We start from the raw sequence: 21,729 nt of genomic DNA, 5'->3' as shown, positions 1-21,729 counted from the left end.
GAGTATGATACGGATGTCTCCTTTAGGGCTGAGCACTCCATAGTCATTCATTTTTTGCATTTTGACCAGTTGTGAGTCTCTGTGGGTGTGGGGACATGTGGGGACCTGAAATCAGGTCCACTGCAAGAGCAGCAAGTGCTCTTAACCACTGAGCCATCTCTCTTGCCACCATATTAAAGAGTTTAGTTGTAGCTGGGAGGTGGTGGCACACGCCTTTAATCCCAGCACTTTGGAGGCAGAAGCAGGTGAATTTCTGAGTTTGAGGCCAGCCTGGTCTATGGCTTCTGGAAGGCTGGAAGGGTTATTATCCTACTGTTTAGGGTAACTCCAATTAAACTCTTTATATTTATTTATTTATTTAATTTATTTATTTAATTATTTATTTATGGTTTTTTGAGACAGGGTTTCTCTGTGTAGCTTTGTGCCTTTTCTGAAACTCACTAGCCCACGCTGGCCTCAAACTCACAGAGATCCACCTGGCTCTGCCTCCCGAGTGCTGGGGTTAAAGGCGTGTGCTCGAGACAGGGTTTCTCTGTGTAGTTTTGGTGCCTGTCCTGGATCTTGCTCTGTAGACCAGACTGGCCTCGAAATCACAGAGATCTGTAACTGAAGTTTTCTCTGGTCCTGCCCAGCCCCATGGACCCCATAACCGCTTATAAAATAATCACTCAGAAGCTTATATTAATTAAACTGCTCGGCCATTAGCTCAGGCCTACCACTAACTACCTCTTACATTTTTAACTCAGCCTATTTCTATTAATCTATATGTGGCCACATGTTCTGTGGCTTTACCTGATGCCTTTACATGCTGCTCCCTGGACATCAGGCTGGCGTCTCCTCACTCAGCCTTCCTATTCCCCTCATTCTCTTCTCTGCTTGTCCTGCCTATACTTCCTGCCTGGCTACTGGCCAATCAGCATTTTATTTATACAGAGCATATCCACAACAGAGATCCACCTGGCTCTGCCTCCCGAGTGCTGGGATTAAAGGTGTGTGCCACCATCGTCCAGCCAGACAAGTTTATAGATTCTCTGTTTTTGAAGAAATTACAAAATAATGGATATTGCTATAAATTGCTACAGTTTTTTAGAAGTACACAAATGGGAATTATGTTAATTCTGTTTATAATTTCAGACTCTTGTTTTGTACTTCATATTGCTATGACATGTACCAATGTATATACACTGTAGAAAAGCCTTTTCTATTGTGTACACTCATAGCTTACTACAACAGGCTTTCTGTTTAGGGCTTTGTTTTTTGACTTGTTTTGTTTCTTCAGATGGGGGATATTGTTTTGTAGTTGGGTTCACATGATTCTCCATGTCTCAGCTTTTCAAGTTGTTGAGACTATAGGGAGCACATTACTACACCTGATTTTCAAATAGTGAGGGTACTTTTTTTTAATATATGGGGTATGTGTGTGTTTTGTGGTACTGGGAATCAAACCTAAGACCTTGTGCATACTAGTCCAGTACTCTACCACAAACACACACACACACACATATATGTATATCCCCAGCTTATACAGTAGGCTTTCTCATCTTAGCACTACTGACTTTGGGGGATGGATGATTCATTGATTCTGTGTGTTGTAGGATATTTACTAGCATCCCTGGCTTCTAACCACTGGGTGCCAGTAGCACCAGCTCTCCCAGTTTTGACAATCCAAAGTGTCCTTAGATATTGCCAAACTCAGAATGTCGAAATGTAGTTACCTGTAGCTGATAACCACTGTATTAGATTATAAAGATTGCGAGTATACTATTTTTTAAGGCACTGGCCATCTAAATCCCTGGTTTTTGGTCAGTTGTAAATAGAAGTGTATGTAGTAACCTTTTGTTATGTCAGTTTGTTCAATTTTAAAGTAATGTAGTAAATCTAAAACCCACTACTTACTGTGATAGGCTAACATGCTTAAATTGCAACAGAATATGATCCTTTGATGACAGTTTTAGGACATGAAAAAGGTATTTGAAAATGCATGGGGCTGGAAAGATGGCTCAGTGGTTAAGAGTGCTGGTTGCTCTTCCAGAGGTCCTGAGTTCAATTCCCAGCAAACACGTTGTGGTTCACAACCATGTGCAATGGAATCTGATGCCCTCTTCTGGACTGCAGGCACACATGCAGACGGCATTCATACATAAAATATACATAAATAAGCTGGGCGGTGGTGGCGCACGCCTTTAATCCCAGCACTCGGGAGGCAGAGGCAGGCTGATCTCTGTGAGTTCGAGGCCAGCCTGGTCTACCAAGTGAGTTCCAGGAAAGGCGCAAAGCTACACAGAGAAACCCTGTCTTGAAAAACAAAAAAAAAAATAAATAAATAATTTTTTATAAGAAAGGAAGTGCACACATCATTAGTTTTTAACCTTCTGTAATAAAAAAAATCAAGGGAAGAAATACTGACAGCTATAATCCTTAAGGCACCTATGCTTAGGCAGAACTGCAGTGCACAAGAGTATGTTTCTCCTGTATTGTTTTGAATGACAAGGCCTTTCTGATAGTGCACCCAAAAGAGTGTTTATGCATGTTTGTAAACCTTGAGACTTTACCTCTGAAGGACCCATTGTTTTATTTTTGAGAAATTTTTCCCACAAACACCCACTAGGGTTCACATTTGTCTTTGTCTTGCCAGAATCATAATCTGTAGTCATTATTTTAAAATAAAATGACTACTAGAGGGAGAGGAGTAGAAAAGAGGTTAATGTTATCAACAAGCTGCACTGTGGTTTAAAATGCCAGCTGTACTGGCCTGAATGACCTTGAGGAGGATGACACACATTGTATGCTGCTCTTGTTTTGTTTTTTGTTTTTTAAAGCAAAAGCATGTTTGTGTCAAGAAGCTGTTTCTACCTTAGAACCTCCAAGTTACCTTGAAGATTCTTTAAGAATTACATTGTGGCTGGGCTGAGGATGCCAGACACATAGATCTGTGGGCTTGGAGTGGCAGTAATACTGCTGGACATGCTTTTCAGAGAGAAATGGACCAGGGGTTGCAACTCTCAGAATTATTCTTCACATGTTTTCAGATTGTTTACAATTTCAGGACTGTGTTTTCTCCTTCCATGGTGGATGCTGAGGATCAAACTCAGGTCATCGGGCTTGCTCAGGAAGTGCTGCTACCTACTGCACTGTCTTGCTTGTGCCCCCTGTGTATTTTATGTAACAAGTAAAGATTCTTCTTGGAATAGAAGCCAGGAAGAAGCAGGCCTGAGCACTACACTCCTGACTTGAATTATATTTCAGTAGCCTAGTCAGTGTCCCCTTTACTCTGTAGAATAACCAGGGCCATCTCGATATAGGGCTGCCAATGCTGTTAGCCAGAGGACTGGGCAGGTCCAAAAGAATAGGTGTTTTCCGTAGGATGTTCTATGCTATTCAGCAGGGTATTGAATTAAGATCTCATGCCTAGTGAGGTTGCAGAGGAGGAGTCAGCATAATAATACAAGACTGTCATCAGGGAAGGAGCCTGAAAGTGTCTGGTAGCCCTGTAACAAGCAAGGATGGTGAGGGACTGGGAGTAACTGGTAGCATGTCATGTGCAGAAACACTAGGGACAGGAGTTTTTTTGTTTCTCAGTTCATCTGGCTATTGGGAATTGGGATCTTGGGGTCTATTGCTGTGATGAAACACCATGATCAAAAGTAACTTTTAGGGAGGAAAGGGTTTTGTTTCACTTCCACTTTCACATTACAGTCTGTCTTCAAAGGAAACCAGAGCAGGAACCTGGAGGCAGGATCTGAAGTATTGATTCCCCAGGGTTCATGGGGACTTTGCTATGTCTGGGGTGGGATATCAGGGGAAAAACATCTACGTACACTACGTTCTTATGTCTGTTAACTTTATTCCTCTAAGACAAAATTCTATCAATTCAGCTATAGTTCCACCAGGCATTCAAGGCAGGAAGGAATAACTCTAGACATACCAAGCTCTATATCTATCTACTCTATTTCTCTGGGATAAAATCCTGTCTCCATAACTGCAATTCCGTCCAGTTCCCTAGCTCATAGTCCTGCCAACAACTAAATCCTATGTTTTCAGCCTCATCTTCGTCCTCTGTATCCTCTTTTTCCATCTCTAATACTCTCTACTCTGGGCACTCAGAAAACTCTACTCAAGATCTGCTTACCCTCTATGGAACCTCTGTCATCCTCTCTTCTCTTTCTCCATGCTGTTCTGTCCCTGTCTACAGAAAATATCTGCCTTTTCTTTCCCTGGGCACCTTGTTCCCTGCCTCCTCAGGAATATGTTTTCCCTCTCACCTTGATATGTAAAAACCTCTTTTGTTCTCAAAGTGCTCTAGAGAACCACTAGGCCTCCTCTAGGCGAGGGGATGGTCTGAGCTTCATTAGCACAGGAAACAAAGCTAGGCATCTCTGCCAGCTTGTCTCCTAAGCTCAGTGGGGCAGTTAGTAACTTAGTAGGTACAGCAGGTCTGGGGAGCTGAATTGTTTACCAATTTGTCTGGGCACTGCAAGGATTTCATAGCAGAAGACAGCTGGAATATTAAAGGCTGCTTAATACCAAATATTCATAATAAATGGCTTTGCCTTTTGACAGACCCTTGGCCGGTCAAAGTTCAGCTTTAATACACAGCTGAATCTCTATGATATATTCTTGTGGCCTGCAAGACTGAAGCATGGGCTATGGGGGAATATTGTTTATTGGTTTGCTCAGCCTGCTTTTTTAAACACCTCAAGACTACCTGCCAGGGGTAACACCACCCATAATGGGCTCGGCCTTCCTACATCATTCACTGATTACTGATTAAGAAAATGCCCTGCAGTCTTGCCTACAGGCCAGTCTTAGGGAGGCATTTTCTCAATTGTGGTTTTTTCTTCTCAGATGTGTCTAGGTTTGTGTCAAGTTGACAAAAAACCAACTAGCACACCCATCTTTCACCAACGTGGTCATCATTACATACATGCTACCCTAAAGAGAAATCCAACGGCCGGGCGGTGGTGGTGCATGCCTTTAATCCCAGCACTCAGGAGGCAGAGGCAGGCTGACCTCTGTGAGTTCGAGGCCAGCCTGGTCTAAAGAGCGAGATCCAGGACAGGCTCCAAAATTACAGAGAAACCCTGTCTCGAAAAACAAAAACAAAAACAAACAAAGAAAACCAACAACAACAAAAAGAAATCCAACGAGAGTACTGATAATTTTCTTGTGCTTTGTTGTCTGAAGAAACAACAAGAACGCACGCACTCTTCATCACCATGTCTAGCCCTCTTTCCAGAAGTGCAAGACTTCTGTGAGTCTTATCTAAGAATGTTGAGTTGGGAGCTTACATATTTACATGATACAGCCTTCATTATGAGCACCTAATTCCCCTCCTTTGTAAACCCAGAAAAAGCATGTGTTCACTATTGAAGGAAAGTACTGAGCCTTTATATCTCTTTCTTTTCCTCTCCCTTTTTTCCTCTCCTCCTCTTTTCTTTCTGCCAATTAATGTCCTTAATGATCTCATGAGTAGATGTGTGATCTCCCTGATACTGGAACCAAGATCTAGGTTCTGTATGCAACTTTTTTCTGCAATTGTTGGGTGGTAGGGTGGGAGGCCTCATTCTGTCTGCACAATTGGAGCTCTGTAGCAGATGAGAGTCTAGGTACTCACATCAAAACTTAATGTATCAGAGATTCTCCTACTTCCAAAGCATCTGAAGCCAGATGCAGACAAACAACCCTGTGCATCTTGTCTATGCTAGAAACCTTTATACTTGCTGTGCTGTCCATGTTCCCTCATATAGTACTAGTATCATGTACCTGTTTGTGTGTGTGTGTGTGTGTGTGTGTGTGATTACTCCCCAGCAGGAGAGGGAGAGTCTTAATTCTTAGGGGTGAGGTACAGACACATAGAAAAAAATCTGTGGGTACCAGATGTACAGAGGGCATGGAAGCATGAAGTCTGTGTGTCTACCACACAGTGAAGAAAACAGGGAGGACAGACTTTAGCATCCAGTCAGCAGTTTACTTTAGGAAGCCCCACTTTTAGCTGTGAGGGTTTCACATAAGTAGCAGATCATACTGTGAAATAGAGTATACTGTGCATATTGGCTTCCTTTGAAATTGTGCAATTGGTGTTGTATTTATATAGAAACATAGGAACTTTGTCTCTTTAATGGGGAGCCACAGTAGGAGTTAAGCTTTTGCATCATAGTGTGCAGTAGATAATCAGTTGAGTTTAATTTTCTTCTATCTTTTGTCATCTTTAGTTACCTTTGAGAGTGTTAGTATCATTTCCTGAGTGATCTTCTTTGATCAAGTATTAATTAGAATGGAAATGGTGACCTCTAGGGATATTGTGGGAGTTCCTGGGGGAAGTAACATGATGTTCTTAGGAACACTGAACTGATTCTGTGGTCCAGTACTGCAAGACCAGTCAAAATCTATCACAACTTGTTCTGGTTGTGTTCTCATATATCATTTAAAGAAAGGGATTCAACTAAGAGTGCTCCTGAGGCTGGCTTTTTGGAGCCCACTTCCTATGGTGGGACACCTCACACAGCCTTGAGGCAGGGGGAGGGGCTTGGACCTGCCTCCACTGAATGTACCAGGCTCTGCTGACTGCCCGTGGGAGGCCTTACCATCTTCTAGGAGGGAATGGGAGGTGGGTTGGGGGTGGAGTCTGGAGGGGCAGGAGGAGGGAAGAGGAGGAAAGAGGGGCATCTGTGATTGGTATGTAAAACAAATGAAAAATTTCTTAAGAAAAAAAAAGAATGCTCCTGAATGCCAAGTATTTTTGTTTTACAACCTACTCCTTCTTTAGTCCTGGAAAGTTGGCAGCACATTCTCTTTTATAGAAGATGAACTTGAAAGGAAACTGTTAGCATTAAGGATTTACTCAAGATTCCTTGGCCCTGAGATACAGTTAGACCACATGGATGCTGAAAAGCAACCCTCAGTGCCAAAATGGCTGAGATTTTCACATAAATTGGGGTACAACCCAACAAAGGCAGTCTTACTGGCAGCTATAGAAAGAACGAGACCCTTTGGACATTTGCAATTAAGAACTGGTGCAGAGTGGAGGCAGTTAAAGATCTGAAGAAGGCATATTTCACAGTCATCCTGGAAAATAATCAAATAGCTTCTCACACTTTATCTTCTGAAATCTTCAGTGAAATCAGGTCTTTTTCCATGCTTATTTGTCTGTCTGTCTGTCTGGAGACAGGGTGTCATGTAATTCACACTGGCTTCAAATTTACCATGTAGGTAAAGATGACCTTGACCTTGAGTTTCAGATCCTCCTACATATGCCACCACATTCTGTTGCCTTGCTTTTTAGGAGCTTTGAAACTCCAGCCAATTGGGCCCTTGGAAAGGTGATTTCAGTTCCTATGCTTATACCTTGTGTTTTCTGTACTGTAGACACTGCCATTGACATGAATTTCCCTACTTATTCATAGGGCCACAGCGCAACTAGAGATATCTCAGGTCTGGGTTAATCTTTGTAGCTTTGAGCACAAATAAAATACAGACTATTGGCCAGCATTAATTTTTTTCCATTTGTTGTTGCAGAATTTTGAAAGTTATATATTATATAAACTGCAGTGTATAGATTTTAAGAGTACCAACCAATGAATTTTGGAAAATCGGTCCATTACTTTGGCCCAAGAACCCCTTTTAAGCATAGTGGTCCTTCTCAGACTTCTAGGCCCTAGGACAGGAAGCAAATGTTCTAAGACACAATGGGTGTTATGCCAGAGGTTTGGGACAAGCTGACTGACTACATTGCTAATTTGAAAGCTAAGTTTTAAGCTCAAGGAGTGTCAGAACCTAGTTCTCAAGTGAAGCAGCATGCACGTTGGTAAGATAATGGTTATTATATTGAGGACCACCAATGCTTTCCACATACTTGATATATCCTAAGCACTTGCAAGTACATTATCATTTAAAGGCCATATTTATACAAGAGTCAAGGTAACTCATTTTTTCATATGTGAAGAAGGCTAGTTGGTCTTTCTTCTGTGTTTGCAGATTCCACATCTGAAGATTAGCTGTTCGTGGATCAGAAATGCTTAGAAGAAAAGTTGCACCTATCCTGAACATATAAATAACGTTTTCTTTGTCTTTAGTCCCTAAATGATAGTTTTAAAAAAGCCAAAACAAAACAAACAACAACAACAAAAAAACTATACAGGATTTACCTTGGTGTTTCTCCATTCTTTCAAGAACATTTTTGTGTTTATATACATTTTTTGAGACAAAATCTCACTATGTATCCCTGGCTGGCCTGAAAGTCATTGTATAGATACAAGCTGGACTCACACTCACAGAAATTCTCTTCAGCTGCTCAGATGCTAGGATTAAAGACATGTGCTATCACATCTAGATTGTTTATATACATTTAAAAACATGTATTTTAATACCTGGATATCTGTATATTCATGATAGTAATGAGTTTTGAGCTTCAATGTTCTAGGCCTGCTTCGTTCTCTCTTTTTTTCTTTTTTTTGAGACAGGGTTTCTTTTTTTTTTTTGGTTTTTCGAGACAGGGTTTCTCTGTGTAGCTTTGCGCCTCTCCTGGATCTCGCTCTGTAGACCAGGCTGGCCTCGAACTCACAGAGATCCGCCTGGCTCTGCCTCCCGAGTGCTGGGATTAAAGGCGTGCACCATCACCGCCTGGCTGAGACAAGGTTTCTATAATAGCCCTGGCTATCCTGAAACTCGATGTGTAGACCAGGCTGGTCTTGAATTCACCTGCCTCTGCCTCCCAAGTGCTGAGATTAAAGGCATGCGCCACCACACATGGCTGGCCTGCTTCATTCAAAACGTAAATTTATTAAATCATCCTTGAAAGAAATATTTTTGATGGTAGTATTTATTTCTCCTCATCATTGAAAAGAAGCCAATTCAGAAGATTATAACAGGTGATAAGTGGGTTATGAGAACAATAAATAAATAAAAATATGATCTCCATGGGCTAGAGAGATGGTTCAATCTTTAAAAGCACATACTGCTGTTACAGAGAACCAAGTTCCATTCCCAGAACCCACATTGGCTGACTCACAACTGTCTGTAACGCCAGCTCCATGGAATCCAACACCTTCTGGAATCTGTGCATCTGCTCACACATGATGTACACTCAGCAGACACTCATGTACACATAAATAAAAATAAATATTTTTAAAAATACAGCCTCCAGATCAGCATGGTTCACTTGAACACTTACAGAACTGTAAATTCTCATGTCCTTTGACCCCCCCAGACCTGCTAAGTCAGTAACTCTTGGTTGTGAAGCCCAGCAATCCACTGTTTTATTTTAAAGTGTGGGAGAGCAAGCCCTGGACTGTGGCAAGTGTTCTACTATAGAGCTATATATCCAGCCCTTGTTTCTTGTTTATTGCTTTTGAAACAGAGTGAGTCTGTGCAGCCTAGCCTGATCTCAGACCCACCATCTTCCTGCCTCTGTCTTCCAGTGCTGGGATTATAGGCCTGTACAACCATTCTGGGCTTGCAATCTGTTTTTAATAAGCCTTTAAGGGTTTCTGATAGGTGGTAAAGCTCAAGAATTATTGTAGTAGAACCCCCACTCTTCAGAAAATTATCATAAGAGTTACTAAATTATTATAAGAAATGTATTTTACTGAGGTACATATTTCAAGTAGATGCTAATTTGCTCTGCTCTAGTCAGACAGAATATGTGTATAATCTTGCAATTCTCCCGAGGTTATTTTCTGTTTAGATATTTATTCTAAAATTAAATATCCTAGAGATGGGTAGGTAGTCCAGTGGTAGAGTGTATGCCTAGTATACAGAAGGCCCTGGGCTTATTCCCCAGCACCACACACACACACACGGTAATAATAGTAATAATAATTTTAACCATTAGTAATTAAATGGAACTAAAAGATCACAAATAAATACTAGAAATCCTGTATGATAGTCAAAGAAATAATACTCAGTAGCCAAAAGAGGTTGAAAGCAATTCATGCTTTACTGGTGATGAGAAAAGAGATGAATTTCTAACCTGCAGCCCTTTGCCCATTCCTCTAGCTCCCAGTATGTGTGTGTTTGTTCTGGCACACACATACATAGAAGCCATACCTTCTAAGAGTCTCTTATACCCTTTGCCTTCCTCAGTTCCTAACAAGAATTCTTCCTGGTGGCAACTTAACATAGCTCTCTACTCCTTTGCCTTCCAGCTACCATTTCCTTTTCTCTTTCACTCTCCAATCCCCATAGTATTTGCTCCCTTTCCAGTGTCCACCAGTCCAGACTGACTCACTTCTTGAAGTCCTGAAATTCTTTGTACCTGAATTCTGCATTTATGTAACCAGTACCCAAGAACTTGCATATTCCAGACTCGAATACATGTAGGAAGTCAGGAAGGTAAGGGCAGAACTCTTTTCAAGGATAGCAAAGGATGCAACATGCTCATTTGTCTGACTCGACTGGGCTCTTATAGAGCCCTTCCCTCTGAAATTTCATGGTTTGGAAATTTTGAAAGTGCCAATAACATGCTAAATTGACTTCTCAGCATTTTCTTTTGTGTGTGAATCGTACATGGGTCTGATTAAGCTCTGATTTTAATACTGGTAAGGATTATTTACTGATATCCTCATAGTGACTTTAATGGACTTGGATTTCATTTTGAAAAAAATGTTGTAGTTGCTAGGAAGAAAAAAAAATCTTTTATTTCTTGCTGTTGACTTACATCATGATCCATTGTACTAAAGCAGTTATCCTAAATTATTGAAGGAATTGAGATTTAGCTCTGTGCTGAAAGAAATTGTAATGAAAAGTTTAGTGACCTTATAAAATGGCTTCTGATTTGGAGCATTGAAATGAAAACTGTGAGCTAGGAATAAGTGATATTTCTGAATGCAAGTAGTATATCTGGGTTGGGAATATAGCTCAGTGGCAGAATGCTTGGCTAGCACATGTGAGGTCCTAGATTCAGAACCCAGCATCACACCCTCACCAAAATCAATATACTCTCCTCTATAATGAAAAAGTCTAGGTTTGGTCAAATGATTTAAGTTCACATAATAATGTTCAGTGAGATTTCAGGAATTAACTTTTTTCCTTGCATATTTTCACATATGCCATTACCCAGTCTGAATTTTCCACTTTCTGCCTCTCACTGATAGGTATCTCATCTCACTTCCCTACTCCCAGGAGAACATCAGAAACTAGAAGAAATCATACTGGATTAAGTGTCAGAGAAAAAGGATCAGAATCCTCCCACTTCATATGTGATACTGGCTGGGTCACTTGCCTTTTTTGAGTTTCCATTTCTTTAGTATGGAACTATAACTCCTCTTGAAATAATGGGCGCTGCTTAGAAAGTTCTCTACATGTATCATTTCATGTAATAATGACAACACATTTATTATTGCTGGCAATTTCTTAATCCCCTTTTGAGATTAGGTCTTGCTTGTATAGCCCAGGCAGGACTTGAACTCATAATTCTCTTGCTTCAGTTTCCCAAGTGCTGGGATTATAGGCATGTACCACCACACTGACAAACAGAAATTGACCTAATTATTTTTAATATGTATTTAATGTGTATGTGTTTGTATATGCATCTGTGTGCTTGCACAAATTCCACAGTACATGTGTAAAAGTCAGAAGACAATTTTCAGGTGTGAGTTCTTGCCTCCCACCTTGTTGATGTAGGGTCTCTCTTGTTTCTGCTGCTGGGCTGCATACTCCAGGTTAGCTGGCCCCATGAACATTCTGGGCAACTCTCCTGTCTCTGCCTCCCATCTTGACATAGGAATGCTGGGATTACAGATGAAAACCATTACATTGTTTTGTTGTTGTTTTGATGTGAGCTCATATTTATAATTCCAGTACTCTAGAGGTAGAGGCACAGTGATCATCAGAAGTTAAGGTTATCCTTGGCTACACAGTGAGTCTGAAGCCAGTTTGTGCTACATGATATTTTGTTTCAGAAGGAAGGGAGGAAGAGAAAGAAACCTTAAACTTATTAGTTGTCCTCCACAATGTTTCCTATTCACTTAATTCCTTTTTTCATGGCTTTAGCTAGTCAAACTCCATCCTTTGGAGCCTTAACCTCTTGCTGTATTATAGTTACTACTAATTTTGTTGAGACATCATCTTGTTGAGACAGCATCTTAACTGTGTAGCCTTGACTGGCTTGAAACTCACTATGTAGACCAGGCTAGCCTCTCTCTAACTTACAGAGATCCTTTGCCTCCCAAATGTTGGGATTGAAGGTTTATGTCACCATGCTTGGGTCTATCATTATTACTATTATTATTATTACTATATTACTATATTATTATTACTATTGTTATTATTATTATCATCTATTGTATCAGTCCATTTTTTGCCACTATAATGAAACACCAGACACAGGCTACTTTCTAAATAAAAGACATTTGACTCGTGCTTCTGGAGGCAAATAATCAGGGAGCCTCACATAGTAATAATCTTTCTGGTAGGATTCCAAGATGGCACAGAACTTGACAGAGCAAGAGATGGGGAGCACATATGTCTGTTTCTCTCTTATAAAAAGTTGCAGAATGTAATAATAAGGATGCCACCAAATTGATCTTATCTAATCCTAATCTCATGAAGACCCCACCTCTTAAACAGAATAATTGGGTTTAATTTATACAGTTGTGTGTATGTGTGTGTATGTGTATGTTGTATGAATGATGTGTGCACATGTGTGTGCTTGTGCACTCACCTATGTGTTCATTCACCTATGTGTACATGGAGACCAGAGGACCTCAGAATGGAGATTTAATTTTGATACATGAAGCCTTGGGGCACACTCAAACCAATCCAAATCATTGTACCTCTTGGTCCTGTGAATTGTGTTTCTGCACTTCCATGGAGGAGTCTCTTCAGGTCTGTTGATCAAAGACAAAGGGCCTTGATCATTTATTGTCAGTTGGTGTCATTTATGGGGGCTACTTTACTGGGAGCCACAGTGGGAGTGCCTTTCAGGACATGGTGACTGATAAAGTAACATGAACCATCACAGATTGATTCCATCTGAGAAGTAAGGTACATGGTCAAGGACCAGTATCCATGAACAGGTGAGGCTAAACAGCACAGGCTACTGTGGAACTGGTTTCAGGGCAGTAGATGCTCAGAAAGTGCTGCTGGTTTGCTTATAATGTGTCATTTGACTGGCCTTTTGCTTCTGCTGCTGTGTAAAAGAATGCCTCAGAACTGAGCAGTGTGTGATGCTGCTTTCTTTCTCAGAATCTTGTGCATTGTCTGGGTGTATTGGCTAGTTTTATCTCAATTTTACACAAGCTAGAGTCACCTGAGAGGAGAGAACTTCAATTTTATAAGATTGGGCTGTAAAAAGGCCTGTAGGACATTTTCTTAGTGAGTGATGGAAGAGGGTCCAGCCTGTTGTGGGTGGTACCATCCCTGGGACTTAGATAATTTGCATGGTTATAGATTCTTGTATATTGATACAAATGTGAACTATTTTTATATTCCTATTTAAGATAATTTGTATATTAATACAAATACAAAACTATATTTCTTGTACATTTATTTTACTCCTATTTGAAATATCTTGCATATTGATACAAATGTAAAATTGTATTCGTCATACTGTATGTATGTACTACCTCTGTTTAGGATATTTTGTATATTGATACATATTAAGGATATTGTTGTCATATTGCACATTGCACTATACATTTTACTGCTGTCTAAGATATTTTGTGTATTGTCACAATTTTGAGGTCATTGTTTTTACCTTGTTTATATGAAGCCATAGTCCTTAGGTTATTTAGGTAGATAAGATTTACAGATTTATAGTCACCCATGTTTGTCATCTCTCTAGTTATGTTAGTTAGGTTGTCCAGGTTTACAGATACATAGGTCAGATGGACAGGCAATCTTCAAACACTTCATAGACCTAGAGAATATGACATTTAAATAACTTAGAATTCTGTTGACGTGAGACACGATTACTCCTGGCAGCACCAATCTGATCCTGAGAGAATGTTGGGCTTTTAAGACACTCTGTTTGGAAGTTTGTCTTCTTCCCGGTGCATAATGGCCTGCTGGGCAAAGAACTGCCCTTACCTCAACTGCTGACAGTATGAATGCTGTCCTTTCTGGATGAGCGGGACACAAGGAAAAGCGACTACTGAACTCTGCCAAGACAGGGTAAGATGGTCTTTCATAATTCCTGCTTCTGAAAATGGTCTGTCAGACATTCTAGGCCTGTAGCCAAATTGGATGCCCCAATGGTGCTGAGAAACTTTAGGTGACTGTCCAGGCTGCCAGCTGTCTCTGTCTATTCTCGAAAGATTTCCAAAAGTTGCATGTGTGCATTTCCCATTTTCTCTGGTATTATTATATTCCTTTTCAGGTCTTTGATGGGGTTAAAGACCTATTATAGTTACAATCTTCTCATATCTTAGCTAGAACATACTAAGTACTAGATTCAGATTCTTCAGGATAGGACAGCTTTTGGAATAACCTCTCTAACATACCATTTACCTATGTTCTGGACATCTCTGGATTTTAGTATGTGTCTCTTGTTTGATGTTCTTTTTGGTTGTAGTTCCATTTTGCTTAGGTCATTATCCGCTATTTCTCCTGGACAATATTTAATAATCATTCCTATTGTATATAGTTTTGTATTAGGTTAGAACTTTCTTATTTAGACAAAAGGGGGAGATGTAGTGGGTGGCTGTTTGAGCCATGCCCTGAAGCACCACCCCTAGTGAGGTAGCAGGTAACTGTTACACCTGCCTATGACTTTGAGGTACATTCCCCTGGGGCATGGCCACTGGGAGACCCTTAAGACCTGGAATGCATTTACGCTCACTCTCCTCTCTTCACTACCTCATGGTTTTGGATGCTGGTACAGACCAGGGCAGAGCTCGCCAGAGAACCACGTTGGACCGTGGCTCCACCCTTCCAGGATCCTGCCACAAATTCCTTTATTCTGTCTTGTGAGTTAACCCCCAAATAAATTCCTTTGATCATTAAACAGGCTCCATGGATTGCTAGTGATATAATCCCATTATAGTCGGAAGTAAGAAAGCATGTCTTAGTACCCACACTGGGTCTGGCATACAGTAGATATGCAGTACATATTACTGCTTCCCCTTCATAAGTTGAATAGTCACTTTGTATAACAATGCAATAGATCCTCTGAAGTCTACAGGAGGAAATAGGATACAGGTTCTATCCTTAAGAATCATATCTCTTGTAGTTGAAGTCCCTGAGCCCGTCCCCCAGCACAAAAATCTTAAGAGAAGCTTCTATCCTGTCCAATACCCTATAAAGGGAGACAGTGAGAGGGAGCCAATGGAGGTGGAGCTTCCTGTGCTTGAGGACCTCAGGGAGAGAGTGCTGGGTCTGGGGCTTGTTGGTACCATCTTTCCTGGCATGCACAGTGCCCTGGGTTTAATACCCAGCATAGCAAAAGATATTTGCCAGGTCTGTAATCCAAGCTATTCGGGAAGCTGCAACAGGAGGATTGCAAGTCCAAGGCCCTCCTGAGCAACTTAGTAAGACCCTGTATTAACATAAAGTTTTTAAAAGGAGGCCTGGGGATTTAGGTCATTGGTAGAGAGCTTGCTCTTGCATGCACAAAATGCTCTTGAGTTCAATCCCCATACCACAAATAAATACCTCTTTAGAAGACAAGGGGAAGAACACCAATGCACAGTAAAGAGGACAAACGGCTGTGAGGGATACAACATTGTGACCCTGAAGGGCCTGTAGTTTGCCATGTACAAATTCAGAGATCCACCTGCTTCTGCCTGCTGAGTGCTGAGATTAAAGGCTTTGTTCCACCTCACCCAGCAAGTTGGTTATTTTTAAGGGCACTTGGGATACAAAGTTAGGTTGCTCAACAAATGGGAGGTTTCCATCAATGGAACATATTTATGACCCATTTATTCATCATCTTTAAGTACTTCTGATCTGCATGGTGCTGGGAACTCAGAGATGACAAGAGCTTACAGGGCGAGGGAACAATAAACAGATCCTGTCGTGTGATCATACATGAGGGAAGCACTGGAGCAAGTGATTGAGGACTCTGTAAATTTACTTGATAGCCCTTCTGCAAGGCTCTGGAGCCACGGGCAGGGCTCTACAATTGGTCTAAAATAGTGGTTCTTAATTGTGGGCCCTGAACCAATGGGATCAGCCTTACTGGGAGCTTGTTAGAAACAGACTGTCTCCCTTTCCATCCCAGTCCATTGAAACTCAGGAAAGCAACTTGCTTTCTGCTTTTATAAGCCCCCTTCACCCAGAGAACTGTTGTCTAGGATAATTCTCATGCTTGGATGCACATGAGAATCTGGCGGGGAATTTGTAAGGCACCAAGGCCCAGGCTGTGCCTGAGAATAACTGAACTAGAATCTGAAAGGAGATCCTAGCATCTGTATGGTTTTTTAAAATTCCTGCCTTAGGGTTACAATTGCTGTGATGAAACACCATGACCAAAGCAACTTGGGGAGGAAAGGGTTTATTTGGTTTATGCTTCCACATCACAGTTCATTGTCAAAAGAAGTCAGGACAGGAACACAAACAGGGCAGGAACCTGGAGGCAGGAGCTGATGTAGAGGCCATGGAGGGGTGCTGCTAACTGGCTTGCTTCTCCTGGCTTGCTCAGCCTGCTTTCTTATAGAACCCAGGACCACCAACCTGGGGATGGCACCACCCACAATGGTCTGCCCACCTTCCCAATTAAGAAAATGCCTTACAGGGTTGCTTACAGACCAATCTTGTAGAGACATTTTCTTAATTGAGGTTCCCTCCTCTCAAATGACTATGGTTTGTGTCAAGTTGACAACGATCCGCACAGTTTCCCAGGTGACTCTACTGTGTAGCTAAAGGCTGGGAAGTAGTGGTCTCGTTTCCATGTGTTTAAAAGAGAGTCACAGTATAAACCAGAACCACTGTTAAGTCAGTACCCATGTAGCTACCGGGCCAGAGTTTACCTGACCCTTTATGAAGGGATATGGGAGGACTCTCCACAGAAAGTGAGGGCTTTCATTATACTTGCTCTCATACAAGCTCTTCATTCCAACCCCTAGACATTGAAGTTTCATTGCACAGACTGAGTGTAATTTAAGGTTATTTAAAAATATTCTTGTTCAGAGCCAGATGTGGTGATACATATGCCTGTAATCCCAGTAACTTAAAGGCTGAAGTAGGAGGAATGCATGATTTTGGCTACATAGCAAGATCCTTTCTCAGAAAGCCAAGATAAATAATAAAATAAAATTCACTCTTCAATTAAATTTTTAAAACAAAACAGATGGCTTCCATTAGAAACTTTGAATTTCAATAATAATTCTTACTAGTACCCTGGATAATTGACTGCTATTAACTCATTAATATTCTAGTAGAGTGCTTCATGCTAATAAAATTTATTTCAAAATGAGTTTTAAGAATATGTTGCTACAGCTCAAAGATAACAGGAAGTTATTCCAACTAATAGTGTATCAGTGAAGTGTGTGATTATACTGTTATTTGCTTGCTTCGTATCACTTTTTTTATTTTGTATTGATTAATTGTGTTTCAGAGGCACACATTTATCTGAATGCGCCTTGGCAAGTGTTAACTACATCTAGAATGGGAACAGGGGTATCTCTAACACAGCACCTTCTGAATAGGCTATCTCAGCTAAGGTATCCTGCTCTATCTCTTTGGGTTGGGTCCATCCCAGGGCTTCATCCTTGAACCAGATTTGTTTTCTTCATAGTTAAATGTATCTATTTTGAGGTCATTGTTGATTTACATGCAGTTATGGAAAATATTACAGAGAGATCTCTAAACTATAATGCAATGTCACAACCAATGTGTTGATATTAATGCAGTCAAAATAACCTTTCTGTCACCCCAAGGACCCTCTTCCCCTCATGCCCATTATAGCTGTCTACTTCCTATTACTCCTGCCCTCATAACCCCTGATGAGCACAGTTCTGTTAGCCACCTGTTCTTATGGGGGCTTACAGGATAAAATTGTGTCTCTGGTTTTTTAAGAAGAGAGAAGAAACAAATGTTCACATGTGAAGCACAGTAGGATAGAGGATGACTGGACATGAAAACAAACTTTATGGTTTTAGATGACACAGACTTACTTTTGGAATTAAATCCTTGAATATATCATTTCTTTAGAAAGCATTTCCTGACATTGGTGTTCATGTTAATCTCTCATGATTCCTCTGGCTTAAATTTAGCTGTTTTGTTGTTAGTCATATCTGATCAAGTCCATGGACATTTCATTTATTTTCTGTCTCTCCTTACCTTGGGATGAGTCTAGAGGTTTCTTGTCAGCCTCAAGCTTTGTCAGTAGTGAAAAAGTAGAAGCTGGAGATGAGTTATTTACCTTTTCTTTAAAAGGGAATGTTCTTGAAATGTTTGTACCATTAAATAGGAGAGACATATGCTGTGAGGAGGAAGGGGAGGTTGGGACCTTAAGTGTCTTACCCAGTATCATAGTTACTGTTCAGTTGCTGGGAAGAGACACCATGACCAAGGCAACTCATGAAGTATTTAATTGGGAACTTGCTTATAGTTTCAGGGGGTTAGTCCATGATCATCATGGTGGGAAGCAATCAAGCATGACACTGGATCAGTAGCTGAGAGCTTTATATCCTGACCTGCAGGCAGCAGGTAGTGAGAGAGAGACAAAGGCAGAGACAGACTGGGCCTAGTGTGGGATTTTGAAACCTCAAAGCCTACCCCCAGTGGAAAACCTCCTCCAACAAGGCCACATCTTCTAATCCTTCCCAAACAGTTCCACTAACTGGAACCAAACATTCAAATATATGAGCCTATGGGGGCCATTCTTATTCAAACTACCACACCCAGTGAAACTTCAGTCTTGATTGAACTCATATATTCTTTTTCTTCATCTGAGTCAGCATCACTAAACTTCAGGGGAGAGAATCACAGGAGTGAGCTGCCAGGCTTCTCCACCATTCCTGTGCAGTAGCGTAGCAATCCATTCATTATGCCTATGGAGTGCCTAATGTGTGCTATGTGACCTGGGAACTGAACTCATATTTGTTTGTTTTGAGTATCAAGGATTGAATCCAGGACCTTGTACTGCTAGGCAATCATTTCATCAATTAGTTACACCCACAGCCTAAACTTGTATTTAATTTGGATTACTTTACATTTAAATAGTTATGTGTAGTTTATGGCTACCAAATGGATAGCACAGAGATTCCAGATTACCAATGTTAGGCTGTTTGCTATCAGTGAGGCAAAGCTGAATTGCTTGCTTAAGCCAGAAGGAACCTAAGTTGTTCCCAGAGTCCTATGGCTTTCACCCATTCTCCATCCAGATCAGTCTCTAAGATAGAGCTGAGTAAATATTTCCAAACCATTAGTCTGAGAGAGAAACAAATAATGCTCATGTCTTTACTTCTTAAGGACTGAGATTAAAGGCATGCATGTGCTACCACCCTGCCTGGCTGCAGTTGATCCATAGTAACTGCTTGATTGTCATCTCTATTATGATGAAGCTGCTGATGGTGACCATGACCCTGATCATAAACATTTTCTGGAAGAGAAATTTGTGTCTCTTATATATGTCCACAAGAGGGCAGCCTGAGACCTTGCATGTCCATGGAAAAGCCTTGTAAAGCCTCAGGGTGTTTATGGGCAGTTTCAGCTTTTTGACCGCCATTTTTTTTCTTCTTCTTTCCAGTTTTTCTTTTTCTAATATTTTGATAAGTCCCCAGACTTGCCTCAGATGTAAAGCAGACCTGTTATCATCAAGATTGTGGTGTGGTGTGCCAATTAAGGCTTGGGTAGGCACGTCGGTATGGGTACTGGTGGCTGCATCTGACCAGGCCTCGTGGTTTTTATAGCTTCTCAGACAGAACAAAGTCATACCAGTGGAACTTGAGGTAGAGATTCAAACCTAAAAGTGTTTTAAGATAAGAAAGATCTGATGTTTTCTTCTTACTCCTCTAACACTAACTTCATGGCTTCCGTACAGCACTGTGTGTGTGTGTCTTGGAGACACTGGGTAAGAGGTGGTAGTTGGAACTGGGCAAACCTAGAGCTATCTCAGTTATACATAGCTCTGGAGGCTGCCAGGGAGGCCAAGTTACAGAGATCTGCACAGGAAAGAAGGATGGAGTAAGGGCTTCACTAATTGTATGGGAGCATGGGGCATCATGGATCTTGGAGTCTTGAAGGTAGGTGAGGTTAACAAGATGGCAATGGTGGTGGTGGTGGAAGAGGCGGGCAATGTAAGCTAGAAGATGTGGGGATGGTGCTGAGGTAAAATTGAAAAGGGAGTCACATTGTGGGGAGCCTGGAATGAGTTGGAGTTGGGTCTTTAAGTCCATGATGACATTCATATTGTTGACAGTCTAATAATAATTAAGAATTGACTAAAAACAAACACGGATCATGTCACTTGTAGTCAGGGGTTGTATTTTTCTAGTACTTGTCTCTTGAGCTTTAATATACCTGATACATAATTTACACTGCAAAACCAAATTTATGTTGGAAATCATGACAACTCAATTTGTCATGTCGTCCCCCCTCCAGTACCTACACTGTAGGCCTGGCTTCCCTGACTCTCGTTTGAATAGCAAATAGAAGAGTCACTAGAAGTGCAGATTAGTATGGCAAGAAAACATACTATGAAGTTGGTATGATGTTCCCAGAGAAGAAGGGCCCAGGCACTGAGATTGTGGTTGCATTAAAATTCTTGTTTCTCCAGAATGATATGCTTAAGCCGTATATAGCTAATTTTCATGAACAACCAATAGTAACCAATTGCAGCAAATTATTCTAAACTTAAATAGCCCTTATTTATTTAATCTTGAATTTAGAAAGCCCTTTAGGGCCTTGTAGAGAATGGGATGGGGATATGGAGATGCAGGGATATTTCCTGGACATGTTTTTTGGTAGCTGTTATTTGTTTCATCTTAGTTGTTACCAATATTTGAATGGTAAATATGTAGGAGTATATTATATTCATTTTTTCTTTGTAGTTCTGAGATACTAAGATTGATATCAAAGCAAACTTGGAAGAACTAAAATTAAACTGGAGGGTTGCATTTTACAGTGCTCTCCTAAGGTGCTTGTATGACTTCATCACAATAGATTATTTCAGAAAATTAAATCTTTTTCTGTCTGTATAATAATTGATATCCAAAAGCATATTCACCTTTTAGCTTTTCTTCTCCCCTAAATTATTCTGTGCTGGACCCACAAGCCAGATTAGAATAGGACTGGTGAGCTTCTCTGAACACTGCTGGGTTTCTGTGTCAATTGCATTTCTGACCCCCTCCAGGGCCAGGCCTTGTGACAAGAATTAACTAAATGGTTGTCAGCACCACTGCACCACTCATTGGCAAGCACATGTGGAAGCCATGACTGCTGCCCCTGAATTGTTAGGGCTGGCTGAGAATGTGTGATGGGAAGTGAGTTCCTTGAAATGAATTGGTGGCAATGGATAACACATGTGTATATCCATGCCCAGGGCCATATAACCAACCATCTCTAGCAATCATATTTTTTGTCTCATAGGCATGGATGGATTTTTAAAATCAGATGAGAGACAAAGATTGGCCAAAGAGAGACGAGAAGAAAGAGAAAAATGTCTGGGTAAGTTGTATACTTGGGCTGCTGAAGTCCAAGAAAGTATAAATGAGGTAGTGTCATTTCTGAGGACCTTAGAAATCTGTGAATGAATGGCAAGAGAACTAAGACTTGGTAGAGAAGTTTAGAGAATTGAGGGTGAACTCACACAGTGACTGGCAGTGATCACAAACACTGCATAATTCTCTG

At 40.9% G+C, this 21,729-nt stretch overlaps 1 protein-coding gene across 5 annotated transcripts in view; it reads left to right on the top strand.

Moving 5' to 3' along the window:
* Positions 1-21,729, top strand: part of Map7d2 (MAP7 domain containing 2) — a 130,592-nt gene that overhangs the window by 32,862 nt on the left and 76,001 nt on the right. For all 5 annotated transcript variants that reach the window (XM_052727860.1, XM_052727939.1, XM_052727685.1 and 2 more), the window contains exon 2: positions 21,469-21,546. In XM_052727860.1, the coding sequence (XP_052583820.1) occupies positions 21,469-21,546 (78 nt within the window). The remainder of the gene's footprint in view (positions 1-21,468; positions 21,547-21,729) is intronic.

The sequence above is a fragment of the Peromyscus californicus genome, unplaced genomic scaffold (assembly GCF_007827085.1).
Source record: "Peromyscus californicus insignis strain IS unplaced genomic scaffold, ASM782708v3 Scaffold_10__1_contigs__length_136768540, whole genome shotgun sequence".
NCBI classification, from domain to species: Eukaryota; Metazoa; Chordata; class Mammalia; order Rodentia; family Cricetidae; genus Peromyscus; species Peromyscus californicus.
Note: the sequence above shows the minus strand (reverse complement) of the source record. Positions and strands in the feature narration are given on the sequence as shown.